We start from the raw sequence: 23,596 nt of genomic DNA on the forward strand, positions 1-23,596 counted from the left end.
ATTTCTAGATACAAATTACTCATTAGAATTGAGCCAGAAATACGGACAACTGAAGTTCTTTTACTACTGTATCTTGACTTTGCACTAAATTTTCTCCACTCTGCCAGGTATTTTATTTTGTTGGAACAAACACACTTACACATATTTCTCAGCAACTCTTTCACAGGATAAAGTATGCTAAACTTCTCTCTCAAGTTTACAGAAATTTAAGCACCAAGCAAGGATGGACTCACCTTGTATCTGGTCTGCTCTCGATCATAGATCTTCTTCAGTGACACCACTTTAGGGGAGAAGAAGTTTCCTAGTTTGGCAAGATAGACCCCATTCCGAAGTCCCTCTTCCAGTTCTGTGGTGGGAGGCAGGTCTTCCCCCAGGCATGCTTCCATCCACCTGCACAGAAGGAGGGAGGACATGACAAAAGAGAGGGAAGGTATGAACCCCTCCCCTCTTCAGAGATTTCAAGCTTAATTTCCATTCTCCTTGGAAAAGTTTAAGTTGAACATAAGCAATAGTGTTTGAAGACTCAATTTCACACACATCCTTGTTCTGGCCCAGTCAGATCTCAGAGGCAGGGAACTTAGGAAAATTTCCAAGTATAAACGCCACCCTCTTCTCCACCCTACTTTCCTCTCCTGCAGCAAGAGAGCCAGCTGGCTCCCCAGGTCCTAAATGCCCCACGAGCCTCAGCCCAGACTGTCTCCCTTACTCCTTCAGTTGCGCCTTAAGAACTCCTAAGAAAAACCTTTTGTAACTGAAGCCACCATCTCTCAACTGTTCAGAAACTTATATTTGCAGCTGAGGTTCTTTTCTGGTTTGAGAATTCAGCATCCATAGTGAATTTCTAGGTTCAGATTTTAAAGTTGTTTTGGGGTTTCCAAAATAGTCAATCATCTCACCTAAAATACTTAAGGAAACTCCAATGGAAGCAGTAAAAGTGAATTCTTATGTGTTTTTTTAGAGGGGAAAGGAAGTTGTAACGGAAAACTATATTGTCCCCCTCAGACACCTCTCACAAGATTTCAGGGAATCCCAAGATAAAACAAAGCCAAGTTTATTTGCATGTATTTTCTACCAACAGAAATGTAGTTAACTAAAGAAGTCATTTAGGGCAATGGTTTTAAATTTTTTTTTGAATCACAGAATCCTTTGACTATCTAAGGAAAGCTACAGATCCTTCCCCCAAAAAATGTATATATACTTAAATTTAATATATAATTTCAGAGATTTCATTGACCCCGGTTTGAAAACCCCTAATTTATAAGTAGGCTACGCAAATTTTACAAGGCTACTGTATCCCCAAATTCTTTACCATTCTTTACAGGGGTTGAGGGGGACCACTAGATGATGCCTGGTCTGTTTCCCTAGTAATAAATCTTTGAAAAGCCAAATGGGGAAAGAAAAAATCCAGAGATACAGGAGACTGAAGTAAAAGCTAGATTTACTGCCAAATGGGACAATACAAGAATGAAACATTTATAATGTTAATTGATACCTAAAATTTAAATTAAAAGACAAATAAAACTGGAAGCCACATTTAAATATGCCATATTTTATACACACACACACCCATGAAAATTTATAAGAAAACTCTAACATACCAATAGAAAAATAGACCAAATAATATATAAATGTATTTATAATCCCATTTATGTGTGTTTCTATATAATTCTTTACATTAATAAAATTGCCTGAAAAGATATACAATAGAGCTTGAATTTACATACTTTTAAAATTATTAGTTTTATAATTCAGAATAAAATTTCTTGTATTAATTCTATCTTTACAAACTGAGATTACCACTCAGAATCTTTAAAAAATAATGAGGGAACTCCCTGGAGGTCCAGTGGTTAGGACTCAGTGCTTTCACTGCCGGGGCCCGGGTTCAATCTGTGGTCAGGAGCTAAGATTCCCACAAAAAAAAAAAAAAAAAAGGAAAAGCAACAATGTTCCTGTTTTTCTCAAGTTCTATAGAATAGTTAACTCAACTTCACTTTCAAGTCTATTCTACTTCTAAAGCAGCTAGCATACTGTCTGACACATAGTAGATACTTAAATAAATACTAGCTGGATAGATGAATGGGCCAGAGAATTTTCTGGTTATTTCCTACACCCAATGATATTAAGTTTTCTCTTCTGGCTTTTCTTTTAGGTAGTTGAACTGAAATGTCATAAGGGGAAAAAGAAGAAACGAATTAATTTTCCAGAAGAGTTACCATAGTAACTAAATTAGATATCAATTTGTAGCAGCTACAAAATCCAAACTATGCTTCTCCAAGAGCCTAAGACCATAGGACAATGTGGAAAAGAACATAGGTCAATGGTATGGAAAATAGCTGTAGTCTAAGGACACATCTCATGTAATCGTCCATCCAATATTTTACTGCTAAAAAGGATACAGCAAACAGCTCCTGGCAATCCCTGCTCTCAGGGGACAGTCTAACTTATGTTCTCATTAACAGGGACAAACCTAGAATAAATCTTAAGCCCAAAACATCCCTTTACCACATAATAGTATGAAGAAAAAGTTACTTATTTTCCTCTCAAAATGGGGAAGACTGTGGATAAACAACACAGTAGTGCTTTTGGCTTGAATCAGAGCCAGCTACCAGGGCTGTTTAGGTTCTCCTCTCCTCTGAGATCACTGGATTAAAATCAGGGTAAAAGGAGGGACCACAGCCACATCTCCCACAATCCTTTACCTTCGCCTTCTCTTGTCTAACTGCTATAAAACAGTCCTGACTGATGACAAGACTCACAAGCTTTCTATAGCGGAGTAGAATACCCTAAATATCACAAAAGTGTCAGGCCTGAAGAAAAGCCACCTGTGATCTGGTGGAAAGGAATAAGCAGAGAGGGAGAGCTAGAGGAAACAGGCAAAGCACAGAAGTGTCTCTAAACAACCGCCGCAAGCCCAAAACTGCCCTCCAATTCCCTGTGTGGCTCACCCTCCATTCTAAGCTCTGCTCCACAGCAGAGAATCACCTGGTTTGTTTATAAGAATAAAGTTAGTTAAATTAGGACCAAACTGCTTGAAAAATTAACAGCATTAAGTAGGATGCTATATTACTAGATTCTTAATCTCAGCATCAGTTTGGATTCTACTATAATTCTGAGAAGATGCAACAAATTCTCCTGTCCTTCTCTACAGCCCATCTGAGATTCCCCCTCTGCCACAAACTCACAGCATCACAAAATGTGAGAGAAAGGAACTGAATGCACTTCTAGGGCAAATCCCTTTGGGGTTTTCCCCTCTATATAAAATCTATCCATTGAGGAAAATTACAAAACATTTCTCAACATTTTATGAATATTTTTCATGTTACTATACAGTTTCTCAAGACTTTCGAGTTACATTAAAATTCTACCAAATGCTAATCAGTCACCTATGTTGGGCATTTATATCATTTCTAAATGTTTTCAACCATTAAATAATTCTGCAAGGAACATCTTTGTACACAATGTTCTTCCTTATTTAGAATTAATTCCTTTGGAAACTCCAAAACAAAAAATGTTATTGCTCAAAAGCTTACCCAAAGGCTGTACCTATTTGTACAACTCTCTCATTTTACAAGTAAGAGTAAGGCCTATCAAAGGTTACCTGCTAGCTAGTGACAAAGGTGCGATAAGAGGGCCCTGATTCCTAATTTAGAATCCTTCTCACTAAACCACTATTGCTCTTACCACATCACCCCCAAAGCCTAACAGAGCTGAGCTCCACAGGGCTGTCTAAACAGGACCAAGTTTCAGATGTCCCATGCAGGAAAAAGGCTGGTATCTCTCCAAGTTCTGTCCACTTAATAGGGCTTTAAATATTTCAGTTTAACTGTAAGACCACCAGTAATTCTCAACTCAGACACAAAGCTTCCTTATAAAACTTAAGCATTTAAATTAACTTTATAAATACACTTAAGAATAAATCTATGCATTGATTCTTATCTTACACCAGGCACAAAAATCCACTCAAAACGGATTAAAGACTTGAATGCAAGACTTGAAACCATAAACTCCTTTAAGAAAACACAGGGGGTAAGCTCCTTGACATCAGTCTTGGAGATGCGTTTTTTGGATTTGACACCTAAAGCAAAGGCATCAAAAGCAAAACTAAACAAGGACGATTATATCAAACTAAAAAAATGCAAGACTTGAAACCATAAACTCCTTTAAGAAAACATAGGGGGTAAGCTCCTTAACATCAGTCTTGGAGATGATTTTTTTGGATTTGACACCTAAAGCAAAGGCATCAAAAGCAAAAATAAACAAGGACGATTATATCAAACTAAAAATAGCCTCTGCACAGCAAAGGAAACCACCAACAAAATGAAAAGGCAACCTATGGAATGGTAGAAAATATTTGCAAATCATATATCTGATAAGGGGTTAAATCCAAAATATATGAAGAACTCATGCAACTCAATGGCAAAAAAACCCCTAACAATCCAATTTTTAAATGGGCAGAGGAACTGAATAGTTTTCCAAAGAAGACATACAAATGGCCAACAGGTACCTGAAAAGATGCTCAACATGATTAAATCATCAGGGAAATGCAAATCAAAACCACAATGAGCTATCACCTCACACCTGTTAGAATGGCTACTATCAAAAAGACAAGAGAAAGTGTTGGTGAGGATGTGAAGAAAAGGGAACCCTTGTGCACTGTTGGTGGTGTAGACAAAGAATGTCCTCTGCCATTTCAGTAAAACAAAGAACGTTGAGGCCATCAAGCCATCAGCCACTGCAGCGGCCCATGACGGTGCACCCTAAGGGGATAAGGGGAATTCAGGACGGAGAAAAACAGGTTGCCTGCCACCAAGCCATGAACCTCTACATCCAGCCCCAACGGTATACCCTGAGAGGATTCAAGAGAGAGAAAAAAAGAATACTGGCTCTACATAAGGTGAATATCAAAGGAATAATTTCAATAAGCCCAGACTCTTGCATCTTCCTGTAAGTAGAAAAGCACTTAATTCATTAACTTGAGATGTCTGGGTTTTTTGTTTTGTTTTAATAGCAGTAATCTTATGATGGTCTGACTACCTGGTTTGGGTTTTGTTTTTTGTTTTTTTTCTTCAAAAAACTCATTTATCCTGGTTCCTCCCTTACCTCTTTGGAACAGTCCTTCAGAGCTATCTGAGAGGCTGTCTCCTGGGCTTTAAGTCCTCATTAAAGCTGCCAAATAAAACGTAATTCTCAACTTATAGGTTGTACATTTTTTTTCAGCCAACAGTGGGAATATAAATTGGTGTAGCCACTATGGAGGCAATATGAAGGTTCTTCAAAAAATTAAAAATAGAACTGCCATATCATCCAGCAATCCCACTTCTGGGTATACAGACATCCCTGGGTATCAACAGGGGATTGGTTCCAGGACCCATGTAGACAGGTACCAAATTCAAGGATGCTCAAATCCTGTACATAAAATGTCATCGTATTTGCATACAACCTAAGCACACTCTCCTGTATACTTTAAATCATCTGCAGGTTACTATAATACCTAATACAATGTAAACGCTATGTAAATGGTTGTCAATATAATGTAAATGTTATGTAAATAATTGCTGCCAAGCAGCAAATTCAAGTTTTGCTTTTTGGAACTTTCTGGAATTATTTTTTCCCTAAATATTTTCAATCCACAGTTGATTGACTCCACAGATGCTGAACCTGCAGATATGGAGGGATAACTGTATAGTCAAAAGAAATGAAAACAGGATATCGAATATAAATCTGCACTCTCATGTCCACCGCAGCATTATTCACAATAGCCAAGATATGGAAACACTAAGTACCCAGGAATGGACAAATGGATAAAGAGGTTGTGGTATATGTCTACAAAGAAATATTATTCAGCCATGAGAAAGAACGAAATCCTGCCATTTGTGACAACATGGATGGACCTTGAGGGCATTATACTAAGTGAAATAAACCAGACAAAGAAAACCAAGTACTGTATGTATCACTTAAATGTGGAATCTTAAAAAAAAGTCAAACTTTAGTGCTTGCCATGAGGTAGGGTGTGGAGAAATTAGGGAGAGGTTGGTAAAAGGATACAAACTTTCAGCTTTAAGATGAATAAGGTCTGAGGATCTAACATAAACCAGTGACTATAGTTGCTAACATTATATTGTATAATTAAAATATGTTAAGAGAGTAGAACTTAAATGTCCTCACCAAAAAAAAAAAAAGATAAACATGTGAGGTGATGGATATGTTAACTACATCCTTTCACAATGTATACATATATCAAATCACCACAAAGTACTTATTTTAAATATCCTATAGTTTTACATGCTATTTATACCTCAGTAAAGCAGAAATTTAACAAGTAAATCAATCTATGCACAAAAGAAAAGTCACTGGTCAACACAATTCTCATATTACCAATTCTCATGTTTAAAACTGTCTTAATAGTCATAGAACTTCACAGTTGGAAGGCTCATTAAAGCTCTTCCAGTCTACCCCAACTCCTCCACTCCCCTCTCACCTTCCACTCCCTCCCCCACTTTAATGCCTGAATGCTTCCAAAACATCTTGGCCAAATCATGATGTAAGCTGACCCTGAACACTGATGCTAACATGGTAATCACACATTCAAGTTAACCCATTTCATCTCAGGATTCTAGTAGCCAAAAAGTTTTTATTAAGCCAGCAGTTAGCTCCCCATTGACACCCTAAGCTGCCTTCTGGAGCAAGACAACATATGGAATTAAAATATAATGTGACCAGTACTGGCCAGGGACGTTTAAAGACGTGGATTTATATCCTGTCCCTGTTACTTATCAAGACAGCAAGTCACTTACCCAGTTTCTTCATTCGTTAAAAGGGAATAACAATATTTTCCAAATAAGGCTGTTGTTGAGGATTAAATAAGATTACACGTGAAATACAGTGCTTAGCACAGTGCTTGGCTGGGTATTTAAAAATTTGTGCTTTTCCTCCTTTCCCCTCATATGATGAGTCACATGCTGACACTTTTGTCAGTAAAATGATTCCAGTTCCTTCAAGTACTCTTCATGAAAAGAGAACAGCACCTACCTCACAGGACGATTGTGAGGATTAAGAGATAACACACATAAAGAGTTAAGAACAGTGCCTGGAATAGAGTAAGCGCTCAGAGCGTTAGCTGATATCACTACTAGTGTTAGACATGACTCCCTGCCCCTCACATCTTTCTCATTCATCTCTGAACACTATGCTCCAGGTGTGGTCTGACTGGCCTGAAATGGAACCGGAATATCACTCCTTCATTCTGAACACTCCAAAACCACAGACAAAGCCTCAATTAAATTATTTTACAACACTTTTCCACTCAACAGAGATTCTTAGTATTTTTTTCCCCAAATATGCAGCTGCTAAACCTGATCTCTACAGCTCCATATTAGATCCATTATTTGCACTCATCTCTACTATGTTTCTTCATGTTTGATTCAGCCCATTGTCCCGAAATGTCAACACCTTTTGGGATCCTAATTCTGTTACCCAAAATACCAACTCCTCTTCCAGCTTCACATTATCCACAAATATTAATGGGTTTTAAAGCATGACGAGGAGGAGTTCACCAAATGGCCAAGGCAGAGAAGGCCTCTAAGCAGAAGAAATACCATGTACAAAGGCAGGGAGGGCTGAGAAAAAATGGTGGGTTATGCAGTAGTTCAGCACTGTCATTGCCAGAAGGGAAAGTAGGAGGTGAAGATGAAAAAAAAGAGCAGGCTGGATGGTGCAAGGCCTGTTTGTCATGCTAAGAAACTTTTCCTTCTGTCATGAGAGACACTGAAGGATTTTAAGTGGGAGGTGATCTGATCAGATCTGTTTCAGAAAATCACTGTGGCAACAATGTGGGGTTTTAAAATTTTTCAAGTACAAATGTTTCTACAAGTACAAATGTTTTAACAAAGAAGTCACTTTAAAAAAAAAGTTCTGAGAATATTATACCAAGTGGTGAGACCAGCACACCCAATCTGTGATCAGGTCTCGCAGCCACGACCACAGATAGAACTCAGCAACAAAACTCTTATATGAAGGAAACGGAGAATAGAGTTGTTAGTCCTTCCTCCCACAAAAAGGGATTAAACTTTCAACATTTTCTCCTCCTCAAGTTTAACCCTAGAACTGCTTTAACAAATCTAACTCAAACGAAAATTACTAAAAAAAAAAAATTTTTAAGTGACATCTGATCTGAAACACAACTATTAAACAGGAAAACAGTAACATCTGAATGGTTCATTTTCTATAAATAACACCAAAAAAATAATCTCTAACACCACCTGGCAGATATAAAGTTAAATACTTTACATGTATTATTTCACTTGATCCTTGCAAAAACCCCATAAGGTAAGTAGTATTACTATTCTTATTTTACTGATATAAGAAAACTATGGGCTCCTCAAAGTAAAGTAACTTGTCCAAGATTACCCATCTAGTAAGTGGCTGAGCTCACACTTGAACCCAAGATGGTGTGATTCTAAAGTGCAAACTGGGGTGCTACATTCCAGCAATTTATTCAAAAATAATAAAAGCTACTACCTTCCTTAATACTCACTAATAAAAGCTCAAGTTCTGGAGCTGGGCCTCCTGAAGCACCCTAAACCACAGTGCATGACCTCATTAACAACACTTACTCTACCAAGGACCAAGAGAGAGGCCTATAAAATATTAAACATTGAAGTTGACACAATTAGTGTGAAAAGTGCTTATATAAAAGTCTATCTTTAATATAATTGCATAATAATTCTTATAAATAGTCCTGATACAGCTTTCATATCTAGTGTATTTTGATAAAGCTTTGTTTTATTCATATTTTAAATCAATTTTCCAAAGAAAATCTACTCTGACAGCTAAATATCCATTTAGGAAACATTTCTAATGGCTCACTCTGTGCAACACTTATCAGTGGCATAAAATGCGCTAACTACCTGGAGATCACCCTCTGGGAACAGAGATGTTTAAACGACTAGCTACAATAGTAGATGATATTTGAACTAGGCTTTTAAGATAAATTGTATTTAGAAAGGTGAAAACGGGAAATAAAGACACTTAAAATAAAGGAGAACAGCATAAAAAAGAGGGAAAAAAGGCATGAAAACAAATGGCATATTTAGGGAATGACAAATCACTGTGGTAGAGGAGTAGGAGATGTACCTGGAACAATAGAATTTTAATCTGCAAGCAATGGGAACCACAAAAGTTTTTGAATAGAAGAGTAGCTTGGTCAGATCTGACACTTAGTATGGTAACTAGGACAACAGCACGGAAGATAGATTCAACAGAGCAATATTAGGCAACTACTTCAGGAATCCAGGTGAGAGATAATAAGGTCTCCAACTAGGGCAATGGCAGAAACAGAAAGAAAAATGATGAGTAATTTCAAAGGAAGAATTGACCCCATTTGACAATCTGTTAGATGGCTGGGAGTGGGGGTTAGAAGGGCACTGAGGAAGATGAGGTTTAACAGACAATTGGAAAAGAAAAGAAAAACAAAGTTAGCTCCTGACCTCACATTTTGCTACTGACTTTAAACATCAAGTGGATTAGAGATTTTAAAACATAAAAAAATGAAAGGAGGAAAAAAATATAAATGAATGGTTGTATAATCTTGAAATGAGAAAGGCCTTTCCAAACAAGACTGTGAGGCAGAAATCATTTTGAAAAGGGGGAAATAAACTGTCTACACAAAAGCAGTTGAACTTCTACAAGGAAATTTAAAAAAAAAATTTTGTAAGATAAGCTGGAGGGAAAATTTGCAACCTATAACAAGGGGCTAATAATCTCTCATAATCTTCATTTTTTAAAATTTTTAAAATTTTTTGTCTGCACGGCATGCGGATCTCAGTTCCCCCACCAGGCATTGAACTTGTCCCCCACCCCTCCTGCACTGGAAGCATGGAGTCCTAACCACTGAACCGCCAGGGAAGTGCCCTCTCCCATAATCTTTATTTTTTTTAAAAAAAAAATAAAGCTTTATTTATTTATTTATGGCAGCGTTGGGTCTTCGTTGCTGTGCGTGGGCTTTCTCTAGTTGTGGCGAGCGGGGGCTACTCTTCATTGCGGAGCGTGGGCTTCTCATTATGGTGGCTTCTCTTGTTGTGGAGCACGGGCTCTAGGCACGCAGGCTTCAGTATTTGTGGCACCTGGGCTCAGTAGTTGTGGCTCGCGGGCTTAGGTGCTCCGCGGCATGTGGGATCTTCCCGGACCAGGGCTCGAACCCATGTCGCCTGCATTGGCAGGCTGATTCTTAACCACTGCGCCACCAGGGAAGCCCTCCCATAATCTTTAGATGCATATATATATATTTTAATGCTTGAAATAAATGACAAATATTTTTCTAGGAAAATGCACTAGAAACACAAACAGGCAATTCACAAAAGAATATAAGTAGCCAGCAATTATGGGAAAAAATCTTAATCTCACTACTAATCAAAGGAATGCAAATTAAAGTAACAATAACACCATTTTCAGCTAGCAGATAAAAAAGGCAAAGATAAAAAAGAATGATAGTAACTTATTATTGTCCAGTATGTGGGGAAACTCAACGTTCTCACACTGTTCCACAAGAAAATCTGGCAACACGTACCATCTATAGGAAACTTGCAAAAACTTCAATAAAAGGAAAAAGGTTGTTTTGTTTTTAAAAGATGATTTGGTGACTTGTGGCATGGATGACTAAATAAAAGATTATGCCATTAAACAAGGCTGGGAACACAAGAAGCAGGCCAGAATGATAAGTTCATGCCTGAAATATGTTCAGCTTGAAAGGTCAATGATACATTTAGGTAGAGACATCCTACCGGTTGTTGGAAATACAAGTCTGAAAAACTCAGGAGAGAGACCAAGTTTGACCAGGGACCCAGATTTGAAAAGTGGCACCAGGACTTCCCTGGTGGCGCAGTGGTTAAGAATCCGCCTGCCAATGCAGGGGACATGGGTTCGATTCCTGGGCTAGGAAGATCCCACATGCCATGGAGCAACTAAGCCCAGGCACCACAACTACTGAGCCCACCAGCTACAACTACTGAAGCCCGCATGCTCTAGAGCCCATGTGCCACAACTGTTGAGCCCGTGTGCTGCAACTACTGAAGCCCGCATGCCTAGAGCCCGTGCTCTGCAACAAGAGAAGCCATTGCAATGAGAAGCCTGCGCACCACAATGAAAAGTAGCCTCCCGCTTGCCGCAACTCGAGAAAGCCCACGCACAGCAACGAAGACCCAATGCAGCCAAAAAAAAAAAAGAGAGAAGAAAGAGAAGCGGCACCACAGGAGTGGACAAGCTCCCTAGAGAAAGACTGTAGAGACAAATTTTAAAGTTCAAGGACTGTGCCTTGGAAAAACACCAACACTTAAGAGGCGAATATTACAGAGAAAGAACAGTTACTATGGTAAAAAGAGAACTATGAGAGAATCACGTGATGGTAAGCAAGGAAGAAAAAAATTTCAGGAAGCTGGGAGAGGTCACCAATTTCAAATGCTGCAGAGAGATGGGTGGCAAAGAGAAAAGGATATGGCAAATAAGGAAGAAGGTCATCTGGGACCCCAATAGGGGGGAGTCTCAGTGGAGTGATGAGGCAGGAGGATCAGATTACTATAACTAGAGAAGTCACTAGAAGTAGGGAACTAGGGACAGAAAATGTAGAGTTCTTCTTCAAGAAATCTAAGAAGGGAAGAAGAGAAATTGGGGGGATAAAGAAAGGGTTAGTCTGAAGTGGCGGTATGTCTCTGTCTCTTTTTTTAAATAACTGAAGAATAGGCACATATTTGCGCCCTGCAAGAAAAGAATAAGGAAGAGGGACTAAAGACACAAGAAATAAAGGAGTAAAAAAGAAGGTTCTGAAGAACACAATGGGCAGTTATCTATGAAAAGGAACATACCCACTTCTTCCTTGAGAAAGAGGGAAGGAAATAAGAATGAGCAAGAATGACGTACCTAACTAGCCTCTCTTGAGCTTCAGTTTCCTGTCTGTAAAACAGGATTAGGAACAGCACCTACTCTCATAAGATTGTTGTGAAGGCTGAGATAACGTATAGAAGCACTAGTAGGCTCTAAATAATGGTAGCAACGTGTTTGTGTACGCGTGGGGGACAGCTAGATCCCAGAAATAAACGTACTTCTAGAGCCTGACACCCAGTAACTTGCGTAATACCTATCTACTTTGTCTTATCGATATCATTTGTCAAAGAGAGCATATACTTGACCCTACCCATTCCACCACTCAGCAAGACAAAAAATGACTATTCAGAGAACTCTAGTGTAGTAAGCCTTAAAACAAGCCCAGACCAAGAGCATATGGAGAAAAGAATCAGGGTGGGAATCTGAATTAGGTGTCTGTGAAACCAGCTGAACAAGTCCTGCAGACCACACGACTTCAGTGGTTTCCCGGCTCTGTGCAATACAGAAGGGGAACATACCAATGCCGGAACTGACTACTCCAAACCACTGAGATTCAGTTCCTCCAGGAGCAGCTCCGCTGGCACCACACCCAGTTTGCAGAGCAAACGCCGCCCCCACCCCCACCCCCGCCGAATGTCAGCATTACTCACTGCTAAAAACCTCCCAAGTTGGGCCATCTTTCCTTGTAAATAGGATTTTACTAAGTCGCTAACACATTTGAGTACCATCTAGGCACTGGAAACAGCCTAGTAATTTCAATACAGTGCGGCAAAAACAAGTCTTGAGAAAAAAGACTTTATTATTCAATAAAGCATTCCTCACCATATGAAGAGGGAGGGGAATGAGAACTGGTTTCCCAGAGAAAATGACATTTATGCCTTGAAGGACGTGTGTGTGTGTGTGTGTGTGTGTGTGTGTGTGTGTGTGTGTGTGCGCGCGCGCGCGCGCATGGGGGAGAACATGTCAAGCTAAAGGAAGAGAATGTACAGACCTTTTGAAGGATTTCAAACAGGAAAGAAATGATTAGATCTGATTTAAAAGATCACTCCAAGCACAACGGATTAGGAGGGGGGACTATTAAGGGGTGCAGAGCTACTAAAGAAAGTACAGCAGTAACCCAGGCAAGAAATGACAAACGCTAGTCTTCCAAGCCATACAAGCAAAATGAGAAATCTTGATAGTATCTGTTTTAAAAGAAACTTCTGAATATGAATTAAACCAATCTGAACAGCTATAGGAATTGTGAGAAACAGAAGGGATTTTTTTTTCTTTGTCTTAAGTTAACCTAGTTAACTTAGTTAACTTAGTTAACTTAGTGTGTTTCTTGATACCTAAAACAGACCTGACCCTGAACAAATCATTTCACTCTGCTGAACTGGACAAGGTATGTCAAGTTTACTTGCCAATATTAAATGTCTAATTGTTATCATATTTCAAAAGGGTCCCTCGTCTTATTAGAGTGGTAGAAACTAGACTATGGTGATGGTTGCACCACTTGGTAAATTTACTAAAAATTGTTGACTTATACACTGAAAATCAGAGAATTTTATGGTATGTAAACGGTACCTCAATGAAATTTAAAAAGAAAAAAAAGAAGTCCCTGAGTGAATAGGATTAACTTACTTCCAGACCAAGTATTCAGAAGCAAAGCCTAGTGAAACATTACTGTGTTCAACCTATACACCCACCCACCTCTACTTTACCATATATCATGAAGCATGAAAGACCTTTTAACACTAAATGGAAAAAAAAAGACTTCAAAGTGAGCTCAAGTCTCAGCCTAGTCACTGCTGGTTGTGGGCAGCTCTTGAGGAAAAAAAAAAACAGGTGAGAGTCCTCTACTAGGTGGAAGACAGGCGCATATTTCTTTGCAAAAAACCACTTCTCTGAGTCACTGCCTACTGCAGCAGCTGTCAGAGCCCAGGGGAACAAGGAGAGGCTGTAGAGCAAAAACATACCAAAAAGTTAATTTTCAGATCTAGTCGTTAGTGAGAACGTATCAGGAGGCGGGTTAACTGTTGAGTATGAACCTCACTAAGGACATATAGCCCTTGCCCTCCAAGGCTCAGTCAATTAGGAAAGAGAAAAAAATAAAGCACTTACAATTTATTGTGAAAAGCTATACTAAAGATATGTGGGCGGGGGAGGGGGGACGATAGAGACACAAGAGAGGAGCATCTAACTCAGACCTGGGGTAAGGGTGGGTGTCCAAGTAAGCTTCTTGGAGGAGGAGCTGCCTGAATTTTTCTTAGATCGGCAATATATTGATACAGGTCAAAAGTTTTTAAGTATAAAAAGATATCCAGTTAAAAGGAAGAAAATCTCATGAAGTGAATAGACAAGAGTGTCGTATGCTGCATAGATTAAGTAAAATAAGTACTGAAAATTTTCCAATGGGCATAGCAATTAGGTCACTGGTGACCTGAGCAAGAGAAATTTCAGTGGGAGAAAGGAGGGCACACGAATCGCATCCATGTGAGTTAAGGTTTTAAAAGTGTATATAAGGAATAAAGACAAGTTTTCCTTGAAGGAAAAAAGAAGGGACAATAATCCTAGACAGGGTCCAGGATTGAGGGAGTATATCTGGAATGGGTGAGGATGTTTATGTGCGAAAGAGAAAGAACTGGCAGAAAACAGCTCAAGTTATAGTTAAGAAAATAATACTGGACAAGAACCCTAGAAAACAAGGAGGGGTAGGATCCAGACCACAGAGAGAAGACTGAGTCTTAAGAAGAAAAATTGTTCTCCCGTTGCTACAGGGAAGGAGGTCAACATTGCATGGTAAACGAGATAAATTTGTTAGGGCCAGAAAAATGGAGGGAGTTTGTAGAGAAAATTGAGGTCATCAAGTTGTGATATGGGAAGCTAGGGATGGAGATGCCTACTAAGAATAAAGGTTGATAAAACTTTTGATCAGCCCCACCCATCTCTGACAATTCAAATGTTACTTCCAAAAGGCACCTCCTCCATGAACTCTTCCATAATCTACCACTGGAAATAATCTCTTCTTCCTCCAAATATCCTCTAGACTTTCTTTTTTTATTTATTTATTTTTTATTTTTTTTGCGGTACACGAGCCTCTCACTGTTGTGGCCTGTCCCGTTGTGGAGCATAGGCTCCAGACGCACAGGCTCAGCGGCCATGGCACACGGGCTTAGTTGCTCCGCGGCATGTGGGATCCTCCCGGACCGGGGCACAAACCCGTGTCCCCTGCATCGGCAGGCGGATTCTCAACCACTGCACCACCAGGGAAGCCCCTAGACTTTCTTTTTAATGGTTTTGTTTTTAGCTGCGTTGGGTCTTCGTTGCTGCACATGGGCTTTCTCTAGTTGCAGCAAGGCGGGGCTACTCTTCATTGCAGCACATGGGCTCAGTAGTTGTGGGCTCTAGAGCGCAGGCTCAGTAGTTGTGGCGCATGGGCTTAGGTGCTCCGCGGCATGTGGAATCTTCCCGGACCAGGAATCGAACCCGTGACCCCTGAACTGGCGGGCCAATTCTTAACCACTGTGCCACCACGGAAGTCCCTCCTCTAGATTTTCTTACAGCACTTTGTATCTCTTTACCTCTTAATGTTACTTAAGGACATAAGGGTGGAATCCTTTTCTGATTTCTATTTGAAGCATGGTGCTCAATAAATAACTACTGAATGACACAAACCATCCTTTCTCTCTTGCTTGAGGACCACAGTCCTGGTCTCAATTACAGCCAAATAATAAAAGAAAAAGAAATTACCCTAAACTCTCATCACCACCAATACTGAAGTTCTCTTAACCACCACAGCCCCCACATTCCACACAACTTTTCATGAATTCAGCAGAACAATATTCCTGAGCATCTACTTTGTGAAAAGCACTGTGGAAGGAGCTGCTGTTGGACACCAACAAGTAGAAAAAGACGGTCTCACTAAAGAGACTGTCTAAAGGAGCACAAAAAAGTAAGACAAACATACATACAGTTATGCTGTCCCTTCTCTGCCATACAATTTCAGACTATACTGCAAAACTCAGCCATAAAATAATCTCTCCCTTAGATAAATTTTAACACATTAACTGCTTGCATCATTTCCTTGGCAATCCATATTGCCTTGTGACATTAGTTAGATCTTTCATCCTTCGATGGTGAGTAACTTTTCAAATGGTTATACCCTGACTGTCCAATTAATCCATAAGTCCCCTAAGGGCAGGATTGGGTTATACTTTCACATCTTCTCCAGTTCTACCAGAGGGTCCTGAACAATGGAGGAGCTCAGAAAATTTTTACCTGTTTTATTGTATTGGAGGTGTTTTTCCCGACTTTTTTAGCCGTGTCAGAAAAAAAAAAAGAGCAATGGAATATTATCAAGTCATTCAAAATAAAAATACCTTTTAATAACAGGAAATGAAAATAAAAACTATTTTAAGTAACTTGAGAAAGCACTTAGGTTAGAACATAATCTTCCATTAACCATTATACAGTCTATGCTTGAAAATCTGCAACATGGGTTTTCTCAAAGCAAGTTTTTGGGGAATTTTTTTGGAAACCTCTTATTGCTATAAAGTTCTTCCTCATATTAAGCAGATTTCCATTGCCTAGTTCTGTTCCTCTGGTACCACATATGATAAATTGAACCCCTTTACCATTTTTCAGGAATTTTAAAATAATATCGGCAAAATATTAACAGTTGAATAAATTCCTATACTGGATGAGAGGTTGATCTTCTGAGATTCTATGATTCTATATTCTCTCTAAATTTTTAAAATTTTTATTTATTTATTTATTTTTATTTATTTTATTTTGCGTTGGGTTTTCGTTGCTGCGCATGGGCTTTCTCTCTTGCGGTGAGTGGGGGCTACTCTTCTTTGCTGCGTGGAGGCTTCTCTTTGTGGTAGCTTCTCTTGTTGCGGAGCATGGGCTCTAGGAGCACGGGCTTCAGTGGTTGTGTTACTCGGGTTCAGCAGTTGTGGCTCGCGGGCTAAGTAGTTGTGGCTTGTGGGCTCTAGAGCGCAGACTCAGTACTTGTGGTGCACAGGCTTAGTTGCTCCGCGCCACGTGGGATCTTCCCGGACCAGGGATCAAACCCATGTCCCCTGCATTGGCAAGTGGGTTCTTAACCACTGTGCCACCAGGGAAGTCTCAATATATTCTAAATCTTGTTTCCATATTAAATGATCTGTTCAATAATTCCTCATACCTCATAATCTCTAGACCCTTTTTAATCCTGGACATGCTCATCCAACATGCGCTAGTCCTGGAGCAACAACCAAGTCTCAACTAGTGGACCAACACCCACTGCCTGGAGTGGCTCCTCAGGTAAGGATTCTGATCTATCAGCAGTGCCTGCCATGGGTGTGAAGGAAGCCCACCACATATCTATCATCCCTGCTCTAGACTAGCAAGGTCCCTCTTAAAGTATGGCCTCCCGAACTGAAAACCAACTTCAGGTAGCCTCTCATCAGTACAGAGGACAATGGAACCATCGTTTCCTTTGCTGCATATACCACATTTCTATTAGTGAGTTAATAAACATCTCAGGTTTGTTTCATTTTGTTTTTATTCCCTACTAATCCTGTCCCTACTAATGCTACTTCTCTATCTTGTATTTAGACACTCCATTTTTTGAACCTCAATGCGGATGACACATTTCTCACTATTAAATATCATCATTAGATTCAAGGTATTTTGAAAGCAAAATCTTTCATGCAGTGTATTAACCATCCCAGCAACACAACTGAAGATTTGATCAACATACCACTGATGCATGCATAAGTCCCAACACAAATGTTTTACTTGTAACATGACCTACTGAGCTTTCTTTGAATTAAGGATCTAGCAGCTTGGGCTTCCCTGGTGGCGCAGTGGTTGAGAGTCTGCCTGCCGATGCAGGGGACACAGGTTCGTGCCCTGGTCCGCGAAGATCCCACATGCCGCGGAGCGGCTGGGCCCGTGAACCCAGCCCGTGGCTGCTGAGCCTGCGCGTCCGGAGCCTGTGCTCCGCAACGGGAGAGGCCACAGCAGTGAGAGGTCTGCGTACCACCAAAAAAAAAAAAGTTCTAGCAGCTCCTTTTTCTGAGCTGAAATGTATGTAACATAAATTCACCATTTTTAACATATTTAAAGTAAGCAATTCAGTGGGTTTTAGTATATTCACAATGTTGTGCAACCACCATGACTATCTAATTCCAGAAAATTGTCACCACCCAAAAAGGAATCCTTTGCCCATTAAGCAGTCACTCACCATTTAGCAGCTCTTTTTGAATATGATTTACTCATCTGGCTACAAATCTTAATTACATTACAGTCTAGTCCACATTTATCCAATCTGTCTGCGAAAGTATCACAAGACATACTTTCAAATGCCTTAATGAAATCTAGACATTACTCTGTTTCTCTGATTCACCAATCTGGTGAGTCTGTCCAAAAGGCAATGATGATACTGTGACAGGGCCTTTCTCAGGGAGTCCTGGTTGACTCTTAAGCACCCCTTCTTTTCTCACCATAAGCCATCTATTTGACAAAATACATGCTACAGAATTTTGCCAGAAACTAGTTCACTAGACTAGAATTTGTGATATCTTCTCCTTTTTAATAACTAGTACATTTTCAATCCCCCATTTTAAAAAAAAACACACTCTTGTTCTTCACAATGTCTTAAAGATCACTGGCGAAGTTCAGCAATTACACCTACCCAATTAATACAATAATGGCTTTAATTTAAGCTCTATCAACCAAGAACATGAGAACTCAATGGAGAAAGGAAAGAAACTACAGATAAAACATAAAACAGTTAATTTAAGAACTGACCATGAACAGGTCTCAAATTCTTAGCTGAAACAGTCCCACAGATCCAATATTCTGAGAGAGCTCCCAAACAAGTATACCCTGGAACACTAGTCCTAAGAAAGACGACCTGTGAGGAAAGAGTCTGATAGTAAACTAGGTTGGAGGAATATTGTTTACACTATCCTCTCCCTTAGAGATTCAGAATTTACAGCCCATGACAGTCTAAACAGTCCACCAGCTAAATAATCTGTTTACCTTGGTTTAATCCAGTATTTCTGAAACATATTTGACCACCAAAAGCTTTCCTCCTTAATGAGAGGAAATTAATAGAATATGCCTCAAAAGTGGTTAAGAATCCACCTGCCAATGCAGGGGACATGGGTTTGAGCCCTGGTCTGGGAAGATCCCACATGCCATGGAGCAACTAACAACTAAGCCCATGCGCCACAACTACTAAGCCTGCACCCTAGAGCCTGCGAGCCACAACTACTGAAGCCCGTGCGCCTAGAGCCCATGCTCCACAACAAAAGAAGCCATGCAATGAGAAGTCTGCGCAACGCAAGGAAGAGTAGCCCCTGTTCACTGCAACTAGAGAAAGCCCGTGTGCAGCAATGAAGACCCAATGCAGCCAAAAATAAATAAATAAATAAATAAATTTAAAAAAAAATAGTGATACAGAAGTCAGCTACACAGTTTTCAAAAGTTCTTCAAAACTATACTCTCCTTTAACACAAAGAATAAATTGTTAGTTTGACAAGTCTATTCATCTCTTCACAGTATATATGTCAAAGTTGTTCATCCAAAACCTGTTTTCTCAATGCCAACTTCATTACACTATTAATCTTTTAAACATAATACAACTTGCTTGAAAGTACTCTGGGGACTTCCTTGGTGGTCCAGTGGGTAAGACTCCATACTCCCAATGCAGGGGGCCTAGGTTGGATCCCTGGTCAGGGAACTAGATCCCGCATGCATGCCGCAACTGACTCTGCATGCTGCAACTAAGAAGCCCGCATGCCGCAACTAAAAAAAAAAAGAGAGATCCTGCATGCCTCAACAGAGATCCCGCGTGGTGCCACAGCTAAGGCCCAGGGCAGCCAAAAGGAAGGGAAGGAAGGGAAGGAAGGGAAGGAAGAAAAGGAAGGGAAGGAAGGAAAGGAAGGAAAGGAAGGAAAGGAAGGGAAGGAAGGGAAGGAAGGGAAAGAAGGGAGGGAAGGAGGGAGGGAGGAAGGAAGGAAGGAAGGAGGAAGGGAGGAGGAAAGAACTCTGGAAACTTCTAGCTAATTTTTCTAAAAGGATATTTAAGCCATATGTTTCAAAAAATCTCAGAAGTTGAAGCTGCCTTGTTCTGAAAATTAAAAATTAAAAATTAAATCTCAGTTCATAGACCAGAGAGTTTGGCAAATTCCAGAGCACATTTCATAAGAGAGCCATTGCTGGTGCTCAATATTTAAGATACTATCCAAACACCAACTAGAGAAAAAAACATAAAGCAGGAGCTCTACCTCACTCTTCACACCAAAATAAATTCCAAATGGATCAAAGGGTCAAATGTTAAAGTTCTTTATATCCTAAAAATACTAGAAGAAAGCCTGGGGGAATGTTTTTGTATAATCTCAGTATAGGACTCTCTAAAAATGATACAAAGCCCAAAAGCTAAAAATAAAAGGAATAGAGAGGGCTTCCCTGGTGGTGCAGTGGTTGAGAGTCCGCCTGCCAATGCAGGGGACACGGGTTCGTGCCCCGGTCCGGGAAGATCCCACATGCGGCGGAGCGGCTGGGCCCGTGAGCCATGGCCGCTGGGCCTGCGCGTCCGGAGTCTGTGCTCCACAACGGCAGAGACCATAGCAGTGAGAGGCCCATGTACCGCAAAAAAAAAAAAAAAAAAAAAAAGGAATAGAGACATAGATGTAGAGAACGGACATCCGGACATAGGTAGGGAAGGGGAGAGTGGGATGAATTGGGAGATTAGGTTTGACATAAATACACTACCATGTGTAAAATAGATAGCTAGTGAGAACCTGCTGTATAGCACAGGGAGCTCAGCTTGGTGCCCTGTGACAACCTAGATAGGTGGGATGGGAGGGAGGTCCGAGAGAGGGGATATAGGTATACATATAGCTGATTCACTTCATCGTACAGCAGAAACTAACACAACATTGTAAAGCAATTATACTCCAATAAAATAAATAAATAAATAAAAATAAAAGATTTAGTAAAATCAGATGTTTTAAAATTCTAAATTATTTTAAACACCTTAAAATCAAAAGTTAAAAGACAAGCTAGAATAATTATTTACTACACATAAATCCAAAGGATCAATCTCCTCAGTATAAAAAGAGCTCTTACATCAGTAAGACCAATAACACAACAGGGAATGAGCAAAGGATTCTGCCAAAACAGCTGACAGAAAAGGAAATACAAATAGCTTTTAAACATATGTAAAGATGCTTGGCTTCACTCAGAGTAAGATAATCTGAAAATGAAACTACAATTAAAATACCATCTTCACCTATGAAATTCATAAATATGACAAAAAAACTTATGATACTCTAGGTCAGTGAAATCATAGGGAAAGCAGCCCTCTCATGTATCATTGATGTACATATAAACTGAGAGCAGTTTACTGCTCTCAGAGAGCAAACTGACAATATTTATCAAAACTAAATGTAGATATTCCCATTAACTTAGAAATTCTACTTTTAGAAATTTAACCTAAAATACTCACAAGTGCAAGATGGCACACATACAAAGTTGCTAACTACAACACTACTAATAAGAGAAGAAGCTGGGGTGGGGGGGAAACGTCCACTGATGGGTTAAACCCATACACTGAAAAACTATGCAACTGTGAAAGAAAAAAAATGAAGCGCTATAACATATTCATGTGGAACATGTTACAAGATGCAAAGCAGAATGTACAGTGCTATCATTTCTATAAGAGGAAACAAAAGGTATTTGTATTTAGATGCACAGACTCTGGAAGGATATACAATCATAACAGTGGTTCCATCTGGGAAGATCTGGGTGCCTGGGAAACAGGACTAGGGAGACTTTTTTCTTTTCTTTTTTTTTTTTTTTTACTGAATATCCTAGCAGAGCCTCTGAATTAAGTCATATATCCATATATTACCTATTTTTAAATGATTAAGAGAAAGTTTTAAAAGTTGAGACCAAATCTACCTAAAACACATTTTTGTGGGTAATTCTCAAGTTTTTAAAGGAAAACTCCCAAAGTCAAGCCACTGTCTAGCACTACCTCTTCAAACTAGCAATGATTAAAAAGCACTCTCCAAAGTAATGACATAGTAATATGTCTTCAGGGCAGAAAAACATTTTGTTGTAATAGTCATGTAAGTGGTAAGTAACTTTTGTCTGCTTTTAGCTGTTTTAAAGATCATCTGAGATGTATGTTATTTGTAATAAAATGATCTGCTATACCACAAGACTTTTTCTATTAAAAAAAATTTTTTTTCAGCCACGCCTTTCAGCTTGCGGGATCTTAGTTCCCTGACCAGGGATTGAGCCCAAACCCTCGGCAGTGAAAGCTTGGGGTCCTAACAACTGGACCACCAAGGAATTCCCTTAAATTTTATTTTTATATCATTTTTCTATTTTTAATGATCATAGGTATTTTTCCTTTTCAATTTTTCCTTTTCTAATTTTGCCCCATTCCCTCCTTTTACACTTCAGTTCCTCTGCTTCAATTTTAAAGGAAGACTAATTAATCCTATTGAAGAAAATATCCTTAGTTTTTTATGTTGCTGATTAATGACTCCTAGCAACCGGCTGATACTTTCTACCTTATGGATAAATACCTATCACAACAATAGTATTTCCTTCTACTACAAAAGTCTCCCAATTTTTCTTAAAGCCAGAGTTCTCTCAGTCCGCAGACATCTGCCCCAACAGAAGCCAAGCCCTGGGCTGGCAGCTGCCTCTCCAATGCTCCTTCTGCTTTTTGTTATGATTTCCAATGAGTCAACAGGAAGGTATTCAGAATAAGGAAGAAATAAAGGCCTTGAGGCAGGCCTTTCCTCCACCCACAACACCAAAAAATACAATTCTTGCCAAACAATCCAAGGCAATTTCCAATGCCACTCCTGTCTGTATGAGGTCACTACTGAAAAAACAAGCAATTGGGAAGAAGGAATGCCTTTCTAAACTGAATCAAAAATAGGTGCTAGAAAGAAGAAAACCAACCAGGCACTCTCTAGCCTCCCCAGAGTCACTGTATGTAACCATATAACCTCTACTGCATCAATTTCCAACTCCAAGAGACCTCTTAGTGAGCAGGAGTTAGGTCAAAAAAGTTAAATATACACATTTATCACAGACCAGTTATGTTTCTAGACACCTATAAAAATCACTTAGATTTTATGTTTACTGTATTTCTTGTAAGCATTCATGCCCAAATTTTTCATCAATCAGTTAACTGTTACTTATTTATGTCTATCACTATCTTTAGCTCTGAAATGAATAAGAAAAAGTGTAAGACAGAGTCCAACAACTTGTTAGACACAAAAATACATGAGACATGGGACTTCCCTGGTGGCACTCCAGGGAAGTGGTTGGGACTCCGCATTCCCAATGCAGGGGGCCCAGGATTGATCCCTGGCCAGGGAACTAGATCCCACATGCATGCCACAACTAAGAGTTTGCATGCCGCAACTAAAGGAGCCCGCGTGCCGCAACTAAGACCCAGTGCAACCAAATAAATAATAAATAAATATTTTTTTTAAAATACATGAGACAAATCAGAGAACTGTCCTCATATAGGCAGACTGGCAGGTAAAAGAGACTGCAATTAGAAGCAGGAAACAGCTCACATTCCCTCACCCACTTGACAGCTAGGCAATTGTTTAATGTCTGGGAACTAGGTGACTTAACTTTGGACTTAAATGCTGTCCCTTTAGTGCCTGTAGAGGTTGACAGCAGTAGTGACGGTGTCACACAGACCTGG

General features: G+C 39.6%; 1 protein-coding gene across 1 annotated transcript in view; it reads right to left on the bottom strand.

Moving 5' to 3' along the window:
- The window catches only part of IQGAP1 (IQ motif containing GTPase activating protein 1), a 102,741-nt gene that overhangs the window by 66,195 nt on the left and 12,950 nt on the right, over positions 1 to 23,596 (bottom strand). Inside the window, exon 3 of the mRNA XM_082844272.1 lies at positions 234 to 390. Coding sequence (XP_082700398.1) covers positions 234 to 390 — 157 coding nt within the window. The remainder of the gene's footprint in view (positions 1 to 233; positions 391 to 23,596) is intronic.

Source organism: Leucopleurus acutus (genome assembly GCF_964270905.1).
Source record: "Leucopleurus acutus genome assembly, chromosome: 1".
Taxonomy (NCBI): domain Eukaryota; kingdom Metazoa; phylum Chordata; class Mammalia; order Artiodactyla; family Delphinidae; genus Leucopleurus; species Leucopleurus acutus.